This window comes from Xiphophorus couchianus, chromosome 7, assembly GCF_001444195.1.
Source record: "Xiphophorus couchianus chromosome 7, X_couchianus-1.0, whole genome shotgun sequence".
Classification (NCBI taxonomy): domain Eukaryota; kingdom Metazoa; phylum Chordata; class Actinopteri; order Cyprinodontiformes; family Poeciliidae; genus Xiphophorus; species Xiphophorus couchianus.
The window spans coordinates 21,690,115-21,709,159 of record NC_040234.1 but is presented as its reverse complement, the minus strand read 5'-3'; the positions used below and the strand labels follow the sequence as shown (position 1 = coordinate 21,709,159).

Genomic DNA, 19,045 nt, shown 5'->3' with positions numbered 1-19,045 from the left:
GAGAAGTTTATTTCTATGAATGGATGTTAAATAATGACAATCACCTTGGTGGGGGTTACATTTGCCGCTGTCCGCAGTAAATACTGGGAGTTGTAGGCAGGAGACTGGTTGTAATAAACAGGAGGGCCTGTGGTGGCAACTAAGAGAGAGAAACAGTTTAATAAACTGATAGAAATATGCTTTTATTTAAAACAATGATGTACAGTACCTTGCAAAAATATTGATAGCCTTTGAAGTATTTCGTTAGGTTTTTATGATATCCTTGAACCATTTCATATTTTGTTGCATTACAACCACAAACAAATGTATTTTAATGAGAGTTTGACATTTACCAACAGAAAAATTGACCAATCTTCAATCGGTCTCTTCCTGGTGGCAGAAAAATGACATGGCTGAAAATATTGAGAAATAATCCATATTTTTTATAATAAAAAAGTGTAACCATGCTTATTCCTTCTCCTTACACTAGGTGGCAATAATGTCCTGTAATGAGAGCCAACACCAATTATTTCTAACCAAGGAAGAAGACCAGCAATGTTTGTTTACTGGTCATAAAGCATGGGGAAAACCAGTAACAGACTGTATGGGATTTTGAAGGATGTTTATTGGAAGCCCGACCTCTTGGAAATCACCATGGTGATCATCAGGTTGCCAAGCAACCAAGACAGTCAGATGGTGAGGCCATCATGTGATCTAGGAGAGAGGCTTCTGCTTAAGCTAAAAAGGAAACAGCAACAGGGGCTTTACCTACTCCAGACTCTTAACAGGAGCAAACAATAAATTAAAAGTTTAACTTTTTGTTCTTCATAGCACAATTTTGTTCAGTATTTAGCATCTCCCAGGTATGAAAGTCCATTTGTACCTTGAAAGAACAAATAAAAGCACAAAAGGATGTCATAATTTCAAATTTGAAAGTTACAATTATGAGACTAAAAGTCGAAATGTCAAGTTTTAAAGTCATGATTATGAGATAGAAAGGTGTGCTGTTTCGCTGAGGTTTGTTCCAGTATCTTGTAATCATGACTTTATATCTCATAAATATGACTTTGAAAGCAGAAATTAGGATTTTAAGACGCAAAATGATTACTTTATATCTCAATTATTACTTTGAAAATCAAAATTAGAACTTTGAATCTCAAACTTATGACATTAAAACTTGAAATTAAGACTCCCTGTCGGGGTTTTATTTATTCTTTTATGGCAGAAATGGGTTTCCATACACAGAAACCCAGAAGAAACCTTTTTCCATCTTGATTGGTGTTGAATTGCACATTACCCTATTTTTGTCTTTTTTTGGTGAAAAGTTGCAACTGAAATTTTTTTTTTTAAAATTCCCCTAAATTACATTGTTTATTGTTCATTAGTATGAGGATTCTTGGCTAATCTTCCAGTTATATTTTTTTTATATTTCCATTTTATGTTAAGGGTCACTTTCCTGCTTCTTAGTATGATACTTTCGCCACCATGCAACCCCATGGTGATAGTGTGTTGCATTAATTTCCCACTAACGCATTGATTTGCATTTATGCCAAAAGTTCTCATGTTTAAATACAACTTTATTCTTGATCTGCCATTTTTCTGGGTTTTATTCACACAGATTATCTCTGTTTACTAATTAGATTGTTTATTAAGACAGTTTGTTGCTCTGTATTTCAATAAGAGATAACTTTGTGTGGATCTTGCATATATAATTTGCATTAAATCAATTAAGTTTTTGTGGTTAGAATGTGATAAAATGTGAAGCGGTTCCAGGACTGAATACTTTCTGAAAGGAGTGTGGAGCTGTGTGAACCCCTAACCTGTTAGTGGGGCTCCGTGGTAGGACTGGACCGGGGTGAACGGCTCCTGCAAGCTCTCGGCTCGGTAGGTGTCTCCATACATCTTATGGTGAGGCGAGCCGGAGTTCCCTGATGTGTTGTGTTTGAGATCATGAACCTCATTCTAGGTGGAAATAGGTAAAAGCAGTGATGCAAATCATTGGTGTAGAGCAGATGTTTTAAACTCTAAATAAATCTATTTGTAGTTGTGAAGACATTTCTCCAAAAAATCTAGTGAATAATCTGCCATTAAAATCATCTGTATGTACAGTATATATTGTCCGACTCTGGAGTGGATGAAGTTGAAAAAGTTGAGATAATTACCTTGAGGGCTTCTACTTGTTGACATAACATCTGGAGGAGACTTTTCTGGTCTTCAATCCAATGAGGCGGCGTCTTTGGTGAAATCTGAACAAAAAACAATAACAAGAATGTAATAAACTAAAAGACATTTATTTGCACAAACAACAAAGCTTGTTAATTTCCAAAAGTAAAATTCAAGCACTTTTCAAGCATTTTCAAAGAGTTCAAACTTTTCCAGCACTACACTTTGGAGATAAAAGTAAAACAAATTAACTTAAGAAAACCATTTCAATTATCAACGAGGTAATACAACAAAATTTTAAGTTATAGTCTCTCTCACACACACTTTATACAAAAACAAATCATTAATTAAAAAAATATCTTCATTTCAATAACTTTGTTTAAAGTATAAAAAAGAAAAATGCTCAATAAGCCTTCGAGCCATCAGGACTAATAAATATTCATTACACTGAAACAATCCTAAGTAATTTTGTTAAGATAAACAACCTTTCTGCTCAAATTAAATACTTAAACACAATATACAAACAAAGTCATCAAAAAAATCTCTTAAAAAATATTCTCGCTAAATTCTATTGGATTTAGTAAATTGAAATAATTTTAGTGATTCTATCTTAACTAAAACAAGAAAAGTTTAGTCTGATTTAACTTCACACTGCAATATAAAAGATTATAATTTTTTAAAAACTTAATTACAAAACTGTGCAGCCTGGATATAAAGACATTTCCAAACCTTGAAGACACGGAATCATAATTTTTAAGGATTTGAAGAACCTGAATCAAATTGTGTGATCCACGGACTCACCAGTCTTTTGGAAGGAGAAACGATGCTTTTGCTCGGAGACGGAGAAGCAAACTTGATGTGCGAAATGGTGGCGCTGGTTTCTGTGAGACGAGCCGGGCTGGAGTGAGTCGGTCCTCGCCGAAGGTTAATTTCCTGCTCCTCTTCCTCTTCCATGTCCTCTTGAGTTTCACCAAGCTGCTGATTTACGTCGTTCAGGAGGTCCACCACTTCCTCCATGGACACGGGAAGCTGCAGAGCAACAAGTTAGCAACGAGACTCGGACACAGGGGTAAAAATAACAAGGGTATATTTATCAAAATCCAAATGCGGAAATTTTATGACTCAAACTTGCAACCGACCCTTTCGATGTCGTCTGCATTGGCGTTGTAGATTTTTGACAAGTAGTTCCTGAACTTCCTCAGGAAAGTTAAACACCTGTCCTGGGTCTCCTCCACGCCATTGCTGGCCTCCTCGGCCAGCCGCTGATAAATCTGCAAAAAAATAATAAAAATAAAAGTTGTTCATAACCAGTGTTGGGTAATAACTAACTACATTTACTCAGTTACACTTACTTTAGGGACTTTTTTCTTTTTGGCAGTATATTTTACTGTGCTGTACTTGTTTTACTTGAGTAAACTTTCTGGATACTTAACTAACTTCACTGAATAAATGTTTTAACCAACACAGTCAGAGACTTGTTTTTATTGAAGTTTTATAAGTTTTATATTGACATAAATTGATTTGGTGAAAATATTTTATTTGCCCAATTTTGTTATTTTCTTTTTTTTTCTTCAAAAATTACAAAAACTTTCACATAACTTTATAATTTGGTCCATCTGATAATGTAATTTTTAATTATTAAATGACTGATGTTTTTAATAGTTATTAAATACTTGGGTAGACTTTTTACCAAATACTTTTTCACTTTTATTTGAGGAAAAAATATGTTTTTGTAGCGTTATTCTTACTTGAGTACAATTTTTTCACTCCAGTAAACTGTAATAAAAACTGGTTTAAATAATCTATAAGTAATAAAAATAATAATAGTCCATCAAACAAAAAATTTTAAGAGGGTTTCTTAACATTTTCCATCTTCAAATGTCATAATTTGTCAGACTGATATTTAAGGTTTTGGTCCAATCTGTAAATGAGCATCTTTACCAGTAAGGTAGAATTCCATAATAAAAGACTCTGCTAATAAAAAAAAGGTTATATACTGAGATATAATCTATTTACAGTTTTGTCCTTCCAGAACCAGCTGTTTTATTATTCCAAACTCAAAAATAGCAGGTAAGAGTTATTCATTACTGACAGTTTCAATGGATAATCACATCCTGTCGAAAAGTGGAGGAAACACTAAATATGAAAACAGACACTGTTGATATTTCCAACAGCAGATCATTACTGTGTCTCTGCTGCCAGATGGAAAAGTATCGGGTGTCAGAACCTCGACTCTGAAAGCGATCTGGAGCGAAACCCAGTCATTAAAATCGCACAGAAAGAGGTGATTATCAATAAATCCAGGAAAATAAATAGAATTGATTATCGCCAACTTCTGACTGGAAGCCAAAGTTTGCAGAAACTCAACTCTACAGGAAGGGATCCAATGTATTTTTGATTAAAGGTTAAGAATTGATCCCAGTGGTTTACCTGTGCTAAATGCCAGATGGATGACATGTTGTTGATGCTTTCTAAAGTCGCGATCGCCTCCTCAGTTCTGCCTTCGATGTCCAGAAGAACGGCGAACGCGATTTTCGCTTCGTCTTCATAACCTTTCACAGCAGAAATCTGTGAACATAAAACACACCTAACATCAGCAATAAGAGTCAGCATTTGAAGCATTTCCTGTTTAACTCTTATCGAGCTAAAGGTGTCGTCGACAACACACTTTTACAAGCCAACTTTTCAGTACCGTAACTCTGCAATACTTTGCGCTTTCCAGCCAATATCAGGTTATTACGGTAATTTCACTCCCGCCTAGAAGGGAGCTTGTTTTACTTCGGTTTACTCTGATGAAACACTCTTGACAGATGGTAAATTTCTAAATAACTGCCACATATTGAAAGGTCCAGCTGTTATGACCCTTTCATAACAGCTGGATGGGCAAAAATATTTACTCACAGGACATTTAAAGAACTTTGTACAACTAAAATAAGCAAAAATACCCAGGCGAAGATTTTGAAACTTAGGTCATAAAAGGTTAAAAGTGAAATTCTGAGTTTAGTGACGACCTGAATGTCCTTAGAGGCGAAGTGTATGAAGAGAGGGTCCAGCGGTTCTGGTATGCTTCGTCGGCTTTTTATTTTCTCCAGCAGTAAAGTCACAATCTGCCAGTAGTGGACGCTGCGGCCGACGTACTCCTTCTGGTCGTAATACGAGTTTATTCCACCGCCCTGTATTAATTGCATTTGTGAAAACATTAAGAAAGCATGTTGAGTTGTCCAATAAGCTCAACCTGAAAGCGTTTGAACTGAACGTACCGTCTGGCTCAGAATCTGAGCCCAGTGGATCATCAGCGCCGGCTGAAGCCCGTGTTTCTCTCCGGCCCTCAGCGTGTTCAGGCCATGTTGCACAACCATCCGCAGTTTGGCCGACGTGCCAGGACTGCAAAGAGGCAAATATTAAAACTGAGCTCTTTGAATACTGCTTAATGTAAATTAAGGAAAAATCTCTTCATGCGCTGGAAAGAACTGGTTTTTAAAATGCTACTTTAGCAGTGATGCACTTCTTTGGAAAGAAATGTTTATCTTTAAAACAGCTAACACCTTTTAGAGAAACATACGTAAAGAGTCTGAAAAAAGAAAATATAATTAAATATTTAGCCAATTAAAAACAAAAACGAGTTGAACCACCTGCTGATTTTAAAAATAAAAATGTAATTTTTTGTGTTTTTTGAGCAAAACAGGGCTAGGAAATATGGCTTAAAATGTTTTTTTTTCCAAACCAAATCTGAGTTTCATCAAAATTTTTTCTTGTTTTCCTTCCTGAAATAAAAATTACAAATTCAATCATTCCTTCTGTGTGTTGTTCAGCGGGAGTATTAGCGCCACGCTATGAAAATAAAAGCATAATAAAAACACAATTTTACCAAAAGAATGTCTCAAAATTACGATAAAAAGTGCATTTAATGAGAAGTTATTTTTAATGTTGGAGTTCTTATAAACCAACAACTTTCTTCTAATGTTAAAACTTTATTTTTGTCAAGACTTTTTTCTTGTGTTATTTGGACTTTATTGTTATATTACTATAACTGTGTTCTTGTAACATTCCAACTTTATACTCTTTATTATCTTAGCCTGACACTAATACTCTTTGACCTGCATTCAGTCCAAATAAGTAGAAACCGTAAAACTCGCTGGTCAAAAAAAAAAAAAAAAAAAGGCCGCTCTGACATTTCCTGGACTATAAAAATGTTAAGAAAATTTATTTTCTTAAAAAAATTTATTTAAAAAAAACTTCTTAAATAAACAATTTCTAAAAATGAAATCTTCTCTAAAAAAATCATTTAAAAAAATCAATTTATCGCCCAGCAGCCGCCGGACCTTTGCCTCTCTGACACTCACAGGGCTCGTTTGTGGATGAGGCTGTAGACGGCGTCCCACCACTCCCTCTGTCGCTGAGTGGCGAGGAGGCGGAGGAGAGGAAGAGGAAGGCAGCGAGGCTCGAAGAGCTGCTGCTGCCGCGGACTCAGGCTGCGGCTGATCTTCGCTGTGTCCTGAAGCTGACAGTGGCTGCAGAAAACCACGCCGCATAAAAACACCTGAACGAAGCAAACGGAGGACAGAGATGTTTAACCAGTTAATGTTCCCAGTTAATTGACAAAAAAAAAAAAAAGAAGAGAATAAGTCTAAAGATTCCTCAAACTTGCATTGTTATTAGGCCGGTTACAATAATATCGTTGTTTTGAGACAATTTTCATAGCATAATGATGCAAAAACACATTTTTCACTACCACTGGAACTGGAAGACATTTTAAATGTCTAAAGTAAATAAAACAACAGAACAACAAACATAATGAATTATGAAGTCTCTCTAAACAAAATTGAAAACAACAAAAAAAGGCGGGTGTTTTAGTTGAGCCCCAAACATCAAACTGGCGACCTGATGAGAGAAACTGGTTTTAATTTATCATGCCGATGATTTATTGTAGACCATAGTTTTGTATTCATTTTTAAAAACTAATTTCATATTGTATAAGTATTTATTTTGAAAATAAATACAAAGCTATATTACTCATTGTACAGGGAAGAAGGAAATTAACACAAATACGAGTTTTTTCCCTTCACTTCTTCTGTTACTATTACCATTATTAGTAGAGTATTGCTTTTATCTTGCTATCATACTTGTCATTAACTGTTCGTATATTTCTCAGTCTTTTTTATTTTATGTTATAAAACACAGATTATGAAGAATTTAAAGAATGTAAATTGATAAAAAGTTGGTTATTATTCTGATTCTTCATAGATTTTTCATGAGAGTCCATTTTTAATCATTTTGTTTATATAATTTATCTGCTGGTTATTTGGCACAGTATTAACAGGCATATCAATATGAAAACACGGTTTTAACTGCAAATTTCTGATAATTATTTCATCGCTATGTTATAGTTTATTAAATGAGTTAAGTAGGACTAAATAAGCTTTTACTTCTTTCTACTCTTTTTCAAACAGCTAATTAGTATTTATTAGTAATTATTTTTGTTCTTTGTTATGTATGCATGTTTTCTTGTTTTTAAAAACCTGTTTGAAATAAATAAATGAAAAAAATGTTTAGTGTGACAGGCCTATTTGTCATATCTTATTAAAATTATTCTTCATTACATTTTGCCACTGTTAATAGGAGACATTGTGGAAGGTCCACAGAGCCACATGGTTGCAGTGCTTGGCCTAGTTAAAGTCCAGACCTGCATCTCAATTATAAGTCTGTGGCAAAACTTAAAAATTGACATTCACAGATCAATCTGACTGAGCTTGAACTCTTTTTGCAAAGACTGAACAAACTCTAGATGTGTGATCTTTCTCCCACTTCACTTATTGCTCAATCAATAATCAATCTGATTTAGATCTGATCGGCTCTCACCTCCAGGTCCAGCAGGCAGATCGACTCCGGCGCGTTGGTGTCCAGCTTGGACGTTTCCAGCGTCAGCCTGGGAAACAGCTGCTGCAGCCAGTCGCGCATGGGCGGCCTCTGGTCCAGCAGCGTCCACTGCAGCCCCAGCCAGCTCAGATGCTGCAGCTCCCCGCCGTGCAGCAAGATGGAGCCTAAGAACAGAAGAAGTTATCACTCTACAGGAAGACCATTTCTTTTGGATGCTTTGATCCTGGAGGCAGATTTTAAAGGTTTGTACCCGAGTCCCACTTGACCAGTTTAGAGAGCTCTGGACCCAGAGAGCTGAGCGAGTGAATGTCGTCGTTGGCGATAAACGAGGACACGGAGGAAGCCTGCGGACCCCAGAGGAGCTCAAACAGAGACTCCTGACCGCTACGGTTCCCAAACGCCTCCACCACCTGCACACAAACACAGTCACTACCACCAGGGGGCGCACACAGCTCCCACTGCGAAATTCAAGAGTGTTTCCAGCACCAAACTTTGGAGAAAAAAACAGTTTAATTCACTATTACATAATATCATTTATTAATGTTAGTTATAAGTTTTCTGTTAGTATTTTACAGTAAACTAAACTAACAAAATTTTACGCTTTGAAATGTCTCTGAATGGTCAGAGAACAAAACACTAATTTAACAAAAACATAAATAAATAAAAATTAAATTACAGGCTAACAAGTATTTCAATCTCACAGATCAATATATAGCTCTCTTGTGACGTTACATCTAGGAACTTTGTAGCTGACAGCCATCTTGGTAGGGATCCCTAACCAACTGTCATGGCAGTTGCTATGACAACAAGCCACATTCTGTCTCATACGGGCAATTCTGACAGCAGGTTTTTTTTATTGATTTATTGATCGTCCAAATTGGTCCAGAGTGTCAATATACTTTATTTTTGTTACCTCATCTATGCTTTAATGTTTGCCTACCAAGATGGCGGATCAGTGGAGCAGATCATTTCCGGTTCAGACTTTTGGGAGCTGTGTACAAGTCATTCAGCCGATAGGAATAATAAATATTTTTAAAAATAAATAAAAACTGTTCTGGCAGATTTTTGTAGAACTTATTTTGGTAACTGTAGCTAGCCTAAAAAAAGAAAAATTCAATCTGATTTAACTTCAGACGGTGAGAAAAATAGTTTGTCTTTTTATACCTAGTCTGAACTGGAAATAACGTTTTTAATCAAATGTTAGATTGGACTTTATTACAAAACTGTGCAACTTAAACGTAAACACTTTCAAGGACTTCACAATATTTCTGGAAATATTCATAATTAAAAACAATAATTTGCAAATAGAATGCTTTTGCACTTTTGTCTTAATGTCAGGAGTAAAATTCTGTGAAATTAAAACTTCCTTCCACATTTTTTGAAGACATACATTTGGATTTTACGATAAATCAGGACAGAAATAAGCCGACCTCTCTTATCAAAGTGGAGGCGTCGGTGCTCAGGTTGAACAGCATGTGCCCCGCCTGACTCTGCCGGTCACTGGCCAGCAGCTCCAGCAGCTGCGGCGCCGACTGGTCTCTTTTGGTCACGTTAGTCTTTGGTCTGGGAGCCTGGTGGAAAACAAAGAGAAGAAAATGTAAGGAAAATCTTTTCTAGCCAAGTAAGACACCAAGAATTAAGAATAAAGCCCGTCTAAAAGCTTTTTATTAAAATATATGATGCCAAAATATTGTAAGTTTTTGTAAAATACAGTAAATTTGAGTTGATATGAAGAAAATATGACTATTATAATTTTATATCTTGATCATAAGCAGAATGTAGGTATACATAGGTTCAAATCACCATTTTACTAATGATTCTGTCTATTTCTCTGTTTTAAGCATCAATTAAATGGAAATAAAATGATCATTCTAAGGCAAATGTGCATGAACAACTTAATACTCAAAATCCTCAGAATCGTAAAGTATATTTCTGAGATAAATCCCAACCAAAAACAAACAAAAAAGTAAACATGTTGTAAATCCTGACAAAATTTCTATAACATTTCTAGATTCAATTGCAGCAATTTTATTTAATAACATTCAAAATATTTTAGAGATAAATATTGAACAAACTGGATCCGTTTACATTTATTTTCCACAAATCACAAAACATAAAGAGACTAAACATAAAAAAAGGCACAAATAAAAAATAAAACTAAATAAATATAGTAACTTATGTGATGTATAGATAAGATATAAAAAAAGTGAGTGTTCAATATTCAATATGTAATAAAGGATCATTTCATGTTTTTTATAGCATCTGGACTGAGAGCAGCTTCATTTTAAAGTCTATAAATCCAGGAGGTTTGTGAAATTAATCGTTTTTCAGACACACACAAAAAAATTAACTAATTGCTGAAAAACACCTACCGTATTTTCTGGACTACAGAGCGCACCTCACTATAAGCCACACCTACAAAGTTTTTTTAAAAACTGGAAACGTACATATACGAGCCGCACCGGGCTACGAGCCGCTGGAATCTCCGCCGCTCTCGGTTTTTCTTAATAAATCTGCTATTAAGGACGCAGCCCTGCGTCTCCGACGCCGAACCATGAATCCGTTCATGCGGAGTTTACGTGCAGCGACTATCGATTTGTACTGCCAGATTGATAGCCTTCAACTTAAAAGCTGCATCAGATGAACTTCTTCGTGTGGTTTCCATGATGAGGGAGTTTGAGTTTGAAAACATTTCTCTGTCATGCCTGCTGCTAGCATGTGCTTGTGCTAAATGAAAATCAGCACTTTCTTCTTTGATTTCCAATGATTGACTTCATGCTAACGAGCCCTTGGTGGTCGAAGAAAAATCCAGAGAAAAGCCGCACTGGGCTGTAAGCCGCATGGTTCAAAGAGCGTGGGAACAAAGTAGCTGCTTATAGTCTGAAAAATACGGTAGGTTGTTTTTAGAAGCAGTAAAGTCACAAATGGTAGCACAAAAATGTGAATAATGTGATTTTTTTTTTCCTTGAATAGCTACATTTGGGTAATATTTCAGATAGTTTCCTTTTTAAGCATGAAGTTACACCTAGCTCCTCTACTAGTGCTAAAATCTAATCTAAATGATACTTTAAATGGTTTATAATTGCTTGAGGTCATCTTCACGTTTTGGTCCGATACCGGAGCGACACTCGGGTACCTGGTATGCCAGCAGGTAGCAGAGCGCGGCCAGGTCGATGACGGCTCTCCAGGCGTGCTGCCGGTCCTGAGCCATTTTCAGCAGCAGCGTGGCGGCATGCAGGTACAGGTGAGCCCTCATCTCCACAAACACCTCAAAGAGTTCATCGGCAAAGCGTGCGGCGACTACGCTCAGCGCCTGCATAGCTTGGTCGAAACTGAACAGAAATTTGTTAAAGTTATTGTAAGTACTATTACTAGTTTTAACTTTATTAAACAGCAACATTCATAGACAGTTGTCTCAACTCTGAAACATTTTATAGACTTCACTGATCCTGAGAACATATTTATTACATAATCCCATAATATTGGTCTCATGTTCTATGAAATAATTCGGAGCCAAACAACAATAACTATGACACAAGGAAATAATATTTTAGAAAAGATCAATGAACCACGCCTTGCTAAAATGCATCAGATCCCTTCAACTTCCACATTTTCTCACATTAGAACCACAAACGTTTCGGCTTTTCATGTGAAAGACCACCTGATTTTTATTTAGTTTCAATATAAATGGTTTCATTTGAATTGAAAAAGAGATGCCTGTTGCAATAAGCAAAAAAATCAATCACATTTATCAGGTAAATAATTTCTATTTGCATTATTATTGTCCCTTTTGTAACACTGGAATACAAAAGGTTTAATCTGGTTCTTTGGTCTCAATTAGCCCCCTTTCTTTAAGTGAAATTTTGTCTACCGGCACTTTTTGGTTTGTTTTGTTTCCTTATTTTGGATATGTAAAATGTTTTCCAGTTCCAATGTCAAATGTTCAACAGAATTTAAAGTTTATTGATCTTTTATCATGCCATTACCATCATATTACTCAAAAATGATCTCAAAACAACAATATTATTGTATATCATAATAACTTCTGAGACAATTTGAACCACTGGGCCTGACCGACCTTCTGAATGCGTCGAGGCTTGGCTGCACGCCGCTCTCAGACAGTCTGATTCGCAGCAGGCTGCAGTGCGCCAGCAGCACTTCTCTTTGGAGACGTCGACACATCTTCTCATTATTTAAAACGCTGGGCTGAGCCAGATACTCCTGAAGGAAAAAAGAACACATTTATATTTAAAGGTGACCTAATATGCTTTCCTGAACAGGTTAGGGAAGGTCTATGTGCGAATCAAAACAAGTTCATTAATTTTTTTTTTCTGGCATTAGTTGTATAAAGAGCTGTTTTAGGGTTTCTGTCACGTTAAATCCTAAACAATCTGCTGGCCACACCCTCAACTCAAAGTTTACACTTGCATGTGAAAATGGCTGCAAAAGAGGCAAAATTATACAGCCCAACATCTTTGAAAAGAATTAATAGAGCCCCCTGCACAACCAACAAGAATGCAGCAATGAGCTTCTGGATGGCAGGTCAACAAGAGAACATTTGTCTTTTCCAGCAGCCATTGTACAGCACAAACAGCTGAAAAACCAGCTGACCAAAGCAAATGTGCTGGAGCGCCGCTTGGGTTGCTAGGTGATGGGCTGGGGTTTGCTGGGGTTGCTAGGTGACGGCAGTGCCTGCTCATTCGTGATGTAACATTCGGGAGGTTTTTGAAATGGCAAATTTTTCAGACACCAAAAACAGCTGCTTTTTCTTTTTAAGAGCTTAGATTGTTTCTAGAAGTAGCTGAGACTCAGAATGACAAAATGTGCAAAATATAAATATAGACCCCGTTTAAGTCCTCTTCTTTTGTTTTGTAAGTTGAAATTGCTTCAGGTTTTTAAACGATCCAAAAAAACAACAGAAAATTTTAAATTATAGATGTTCCACACTAAAAAAAAAGAAAAAGAAAAGAAAGTTAAGTCCTGACCTGTAACGTGTTCAGCTGCACGTTGTACCAGTCCAGACTGTTGCGCAGAAAGCCCTTTTTCTCAGTAGCCAGACAATGTTTGACGGCCTCGTCCAGCCGACCGTCCTGGCAAAACAGCTGAACCAACTTTACATTCACCAGAGAGTCGGCCGGCCGGGCTGCCAGCTCGTCCTGGAGGAGGTCGAACAGCTGGTTCCAACCCTGCTGGCCCTGACGGCTCAACAGGCGCTCCTGAACGGACACAGACAGACGTGAGAACAAGGCAGCTGTTGATGCTGGACGAGCACTTGCACAGCTGAAGGGCTATGGAGACGTTTCACTGGGTAAGAGCAGCTCTGACCTTTAAGTTGAAGACTTCTGGGTTTCCAGGCAAGAGTTTTGCAGCTTTTTCCACCCAGAACTCGGCTCTGCTGTTGCAGTCTCCCTTACCAACAAACAGCTCGGCAACTTTCAGCACCAGGTCTCTCTGCACCGGGTTCAAGTCCACCGAGCGCTGCATGGAAACAGACGTTAGGCTACCTTCACACTGCACGCCTTAATGCTCACTTCTGAAATTTTTATGAAATCGGATTATTTTTTTGCCGTGGTCGTTCATATTTCCAAATATGTGCAACTTGTATGTGAGCTCCTGTGTGAACTGCAAAGTGTCACGCATGCGCACTAGGGAGCGCAATAACGACACATAAAGAGAACTCAGTGTTTTGCCAACCGCCATTAAAAAAAGAACTAGTGCTCAGTGTTTGTGGAGGTAAACATGGATGCTGACGGTGAACCATATCTTATGATTTTGAAGTTGATATCCAACTTAACCCTTATTATTGACCGCCATGTTTGCTGTTTTTCTTCTCTCTTGCACTTTTCAGGTCGCGAATAGTCAGAATAATATTATGAGTACAATCTGGCTGTTCAGATTCAGATCACATTTGGAAAGATCGGATACATATTGGTTATGCCAGTGGTCTAGGTCGAAAAAAATCCCAGGGGGTCACCCAGTATATTATAAGCCTGGCGGGCCGCCAGGCTTTACTTGCTCACCCATGATATAGATACGTTTTCAGCCATATTGTCCAGCCTAATTTATCAGTTTTCCCTTTAAATCTATGGCTGTTGTAAACATTTATTTTAGTAATCGAGTAATCTATCAATTAATCAAGTAATCTAATGAAAAATTTGATAAAATATTGGTTAATACTACCATAACAGGGAGATTAATATCAATAGACCAAAATGTTCATATCTGTGCTTCACTAACAATAGCTCATTTTTTAAGTCAATCTGGACAAAAATGTCAAACAGGTCTGAAAGTATATTCAATTTAATAATAAAAAAAGAAAAAACAGCAGGCTCACAAACCAATTTAAATCAGCCTTTGGTTACTTAGCAACCAAAGCCGGATAGAACATGAAAAAAGGACATTTAGTTCTTTGTTGCGCTAATAGCACTTAGCATTCGTCGACAAGCAACACAAATAATCATCCAGCCTGAACACAAGGTGCTAAACAGTAAAACATAATTTAATGAAGTTTCAAGGTGGATAATTTGCCTTGAGAAATGTTAGTAATAGAGGTACTTGAATCATTCAACAAGTCGCTACAGCCTAGTTAAAGCAACACAATCCTCCCACCTTGTAGCAACCGATTGCCTTGTTGATCTCTCCCTCTCTTTCATAGAGCTGTCCCAGGAATTTGTGTGCTTTGGGATCCCTCTCCTGCACTTTGAGATACTCCGATACATGCCTGGGGAGAGCATGAGATGCGTACAGTCAATACAACATCAAGGACAACAAAAGAAAAAAACTTTTTCCCTACAATAAAGGTGCTTACCGTTTTGCAAGTTCATATTCTTTTGCTTCAAAGTACAGTTTTGCAAATAGAAATCCTTTGAGCGGCTTCTGTAAAAAAAAAGGAAAACAATATATAAACATTTATTATCTAAAAACACAGGAGGGTTTCCCCTAGCGTGTAATAAGCCTGGCTGGCCACCAGGCTTTCCTTGTGCCAGTACCAGGCTTAGTGTTGCATATTTACTTAAGTTTCTTTAAAATGTTTGCATTTTTGAAGATTTACGGTTGGTGTTCAGATATTAATCTTCCAATAACACATAATTATCAAGTGATATTTTAAAAATTCCTGTCAACTTTAAACATTTTTTAACTCAAAAGTAATGCGGACCTCTGGATGAATGACTGTCCGAGCGCCCCAACCACGGGGCTTGGCAAGTTTTCTGGGGGAAACCTTGACACAGATCTGGAAAATGTTACTTTAGATTGTAGCTTAAAGGTGCTGGACTGAAGTCAGTAGAGTTGGGCAACAACTAGTTATATATACTTGAGTAGTTTTTTTGAAAAGGAAAAAAAAATACTTTTTGGAGTATTTTTACTACACTGCACTTTTTACTTTTAGTTGAGTAATTTTATTATGAAGTATTTCTACTCTCGACTAAAATTTCTGGATTTTTTACCCACTGAATGTAAAATAAACATGTTTTAAATAAAAATTCACCAGACATAGACACACCTGCAGTTTTTGTTAAAGTTTTATACAATTTTTTATTGAAAGAAACTTGATTTGGAAACATTTTCCTTTGTCTGACTTTGTTATTTTTTGTTACTTATATGAATTACTATCATGTTCATCTTTAAGAATACCAAAAATTCCACTTTTGAAATGTTAAATGGTTGATAATTTGATCAGTTACTCAGTAATTGAGTAGACCTTTTACTAAAACACTTTTTTATTCTTACTTGAATCATTTCTTGGATAGCTACTTTCCACTTTTACTGAAGTAAATGTATGTTGAAGTAGTACTACTCTTACATGCGTACATTTTTTGACTACTCTGAACACAGGTGCATGCTTACACACTGATATCACATCTTTTGCTTGCACCACCTGACTCACAAAACAAACACACCCAGAGCCGCGTGCAGCTTTATTTACATGCCAAATTTGTCAAAGCTTGCATTTAGTGACTCCATATAATAAAGAGTTAATCTGGACTCATCTGATAACATACATATTTTATTGTATGCAGAGTCTGATCTCCTTACGTAACTGAAGCCTCGCCGTTCAGTACTCCCTGTTCAAAATAAGCTGATGTCATTCATGCAATCGCTGTCGACCTTTAATCCATGAAGAATTACAACCGTGCCAAATTAAACCCGTCCTCACTAAATCTAGGAAAACCAATAATCCCTGTTCTTTTGGATTTTTATCTGTCATGAATAAGTACATGAATATTATGTGTTTTATTCTGCTTCAGGCAGACTTAGTTTGTTGTTTAGAGTCTAATCAGGACTCTTTCTGGCCTCACAAAGAGAATCTATAACTTCAGATTGATTCTGAAAAAGAAAACACAAGACTAGTCAGTCAGTTGAGAAGTAAAGATTTGTAAGCCCATAAAAATACTAACAGTAAAGCAACACTGTAGTTTCTAACAGAGAATAATTTAAAGATTTTTATTCATATTTTAATGCATTATTTATAATCAGTTTGACACATAAGCTCTGAGACAGAAGATAGCATTATTAAATGTTGCAATGTTTTTTTTAATTACACAAATTATTTGAGGAATCAATCCAAAATAAATCAGATAAAAATAATTCATTAAATATTTCTGTTTGAATCCATCACAATGACTTAAAAAAATATATATATATATATATAAATAAACAAATAAACCAATTAATCCAGAATACTCTCTGATCATGTGGAGAAGGGAAAACAAAACAATTATTTAGGTCTTAGTAGAAAATCAGCAATATCAGATATTAAAAAGTAATAAAAGTGTCATTTTTAACTAATTTTATCTGTTTGAAAGTTATTAAACCCACTCACAGTGTGACATCACCTCTATCCCTAAGTTAAATAACACCCAAACAGGAAGGATAGAAGAAAATATTTTTATCCTCTTAAAAGAGCTAAAAGAGAAATGGACAGGTTAATGCTGCAGTTTTATTTAAACAGTTAAAGCACGTTTTCAATCATCATGCAGAATTTAGCTATTATAACTATTACTACAAAGTATTTTACTCCGATGCAACTGTAGTTATAAGTATTTTGAGAATTAAAAATGAAGAGTAAAGTGACTCCAACAGGCATGCCAATACATGCAAATAAATTGTTTTGGTTTGTTCTACAGTAGATGTTAAGGAAGCAAACGTTGTTAGCTCGTCTTGATCCTGGTTTACTATTTAAACGAAAAACTTGGTCAAGCCCAGTTTCGTTTCACACACCGGGATGGACTTTGGATCTGCTTTTTGCATCGTCCTGTGTGAAGCTTAACTGTGAGTAAATCGTCGTTATTTACAGCATCAATTAATATTTCAAAAAGGTCACTAAAGAAATAGTAAAGATGTCATCAATGTGATGCGTGACAAGCTGGCGCTATTTTATGAAACCTACGGGCAACCGCGCATTTCAAGGCAGGACGATAACACCGAAGTTGGCATCCGATTCGGAGAGTAAATAAAGGGCTATTACACTTATTTTACAACAGTTAGACAATGATTGCCCAGCTCGAGTTAGAGATTTGAGAGAATTGGCACACGCCAAAGCTGAACTGGACTATTTTACACTGAAATAATGAATGTTCATAAATAGGAAGTGATCTGTAAATAAAGGACTCTTAGTCAACAAGTTGTATAATGTATAACTATGATTACATTAGGCAGTCAACGTTTGAAATTTAGAGAATACCTTAAGATGTTGAGATTTAAAATCGTTATATGTTTTACACTATTCAATTGGAGTTTATAAAAGGTACCCTTAGTTCGTTTAAAACCAGAAAACTAGCGTCGAATCAGATGCTATGTTTCTGAAGCTAACTTCTTCGCCATAAAGCCGGTTGATAGCATGTGCCGCTAGCCGGAGACGGCTAACAGAGGTTCAACCGACAACAAACATAAACACAAACTGGTGACAAGATCGCGTAGTCAAAACTTCAAGCTGTGTTTGGATGAAATACATCCAAGTTTGAAGCTAAACGCCGACTGACTGTCACATGCGGCTCAGACCTAGCGGGGGGAGCAGGCTAACATGCTTAGCCGCTGGCACTACCTTACCTCTTTGAGTGAAGGAGAGGAACTCTGTACGGAGGAAACGTAGCGGTCCACTTCTGCCTTACTCCGCCTCATGGCTTCAAATGTCAGAGACTTCTACAAGAGCTAACCTAACCACAGTTCACGAAATGTAAAAGAAACACTGACATTAACATCACGTTAACTCCCCATAGTGATAATGCGCAGTCAAATGGCAGAGCTCGTTACGTTGTCATGCGCAAACTTGAAACAGACTTTCCGACCAATCAGAGCCGAGATTGATCTTACGCACGCTGACGCACTGTAGTTTAAAAGAGGTTTGAGATTGTAGAAGTCCAAACATAAAGTAAATAGACATTTCTATAACCTGCACTAAATTTATGAGTGTTTCTGTTTATTAAAAAAAAGAAGCAATAAAAGAGTCAGAAACATTAAACAAATACATGTTTCTGTTCCTACTTTTAAAATGTTTTATTATGAGTTCCTTGTGTTTTATCATGAGTTCCTTGTTTAGACTTTTGCTGCTTCATGTTCATAAATTTTATTAATATTAAAAGTTCATATGTAGCATAATTATGTATCCAGCCTCTCTGGATATTTTTTTTGGTCATTTTTGCAATTCTAGTCTTGAAATATATTTAGGTCTGGACTTTGTGCCATTCTAATATGTAAATACGCCTCCATCTTCTTATATGTGGACAAAAGAATAAAATCACAAAATTCTATAGGATTTTTATTTATTTGCACCACAGTTACATAAACATGCAATATATTTGATTTAGCAAATGAAAGAGTCCGTCTATTTTGTTAGAAAGAGATGGATAAATCATTGTAGACCCAAAACTAAACATATGCTTTCATCTTGCAAATTTGGACTTGATTTAGTAAAATGGTCCATACAGCCATAAGATTGAAAATACTTGCTCTATTTAGTTTTATAAATGAATAAAAAGCAGATTTTGGAGCATAAAAGTCTGCTGTTGTGTAAAAGTCAGTGGATGGA

The 19,045-nt window shown here is 36.3% G+C and overlaps 1 protein-coding gene across 1 annotated transcript in view; it reads right to left on the bottom strand.

Moving 5' to 3' along the window:
• The window catches only part of ranbp2 (RAN binding protein 2), a 32,963-nt gene extending 14,692 nt beyond the window's left edge, over nt 1-18,271 (bottom strand). The window contains exons 1-19 of the mRNA XM_028022510.1: nt 18,067-18,271; nt 14,828-14,895; nt 14,629-14,740; nt 13,345-13,497; nt 13,005-13,235; nt 12,098-12,240; nt 11,156-11,351; nt 9,450-9,590; nt 8,270-8,429; nt 8,002-8,183; nt 6,486-6,682; nt 5,403-5,526; nt 5,154-5,315; nt 4,573-4,710; nt 3,282-3,413; nt 2,944-3,171; nt 2,142-2,225; nt 1,800-1,941; nt 45-139 (exon numbers count right to left, since the gene is read on the bottom strand). Coding sequence (XP_027878311.1) covers nt 45-139; nt 1,800-1,941; nt 2,142-2,225; nt 2,944-3,171; nt 3,282-3,413; nt 4,573-4,710; nt 5,154-5,315; nt 5,403-5,526; nt 6,486-6,682; nt 8,002-8,183; nt 8,270-8,429; nt 9,450-9,590; nt 11,156-11,351; nt 12,098-12,240; nt 13,005-13,235; nt 13,345-13,497; nt 14,629-14,740; nt 14,828-14,895; nt 18,067-18,138 — 2,760 coding nt within the window. The 5' untranslated portion in view covers nt 18,139-18,271. The remainder of the gene's footprint in view (nt 1-44; nt 140-1,799; nt 1,942-2,141; nt 2,226-2,943; nt 3,172-3,281; nt 3,414-4,572; nt 4,711-5,153; nt 5,316-5,402; nt 5,527-6,485; nt 6,683-8,001; nt 8,184-8,269; nt 8,430-9,449; nt 9,591-11,155; nt 11,352-12,097; nt 12,241-13,004; nt 13,236-13,344; nt 13,498-14,628; nt 14,741-14,827; nt 14,896-18,066) is intronic.
• Nucleotides 18,272-19,045: the final 774 nt, after the last annotated feature.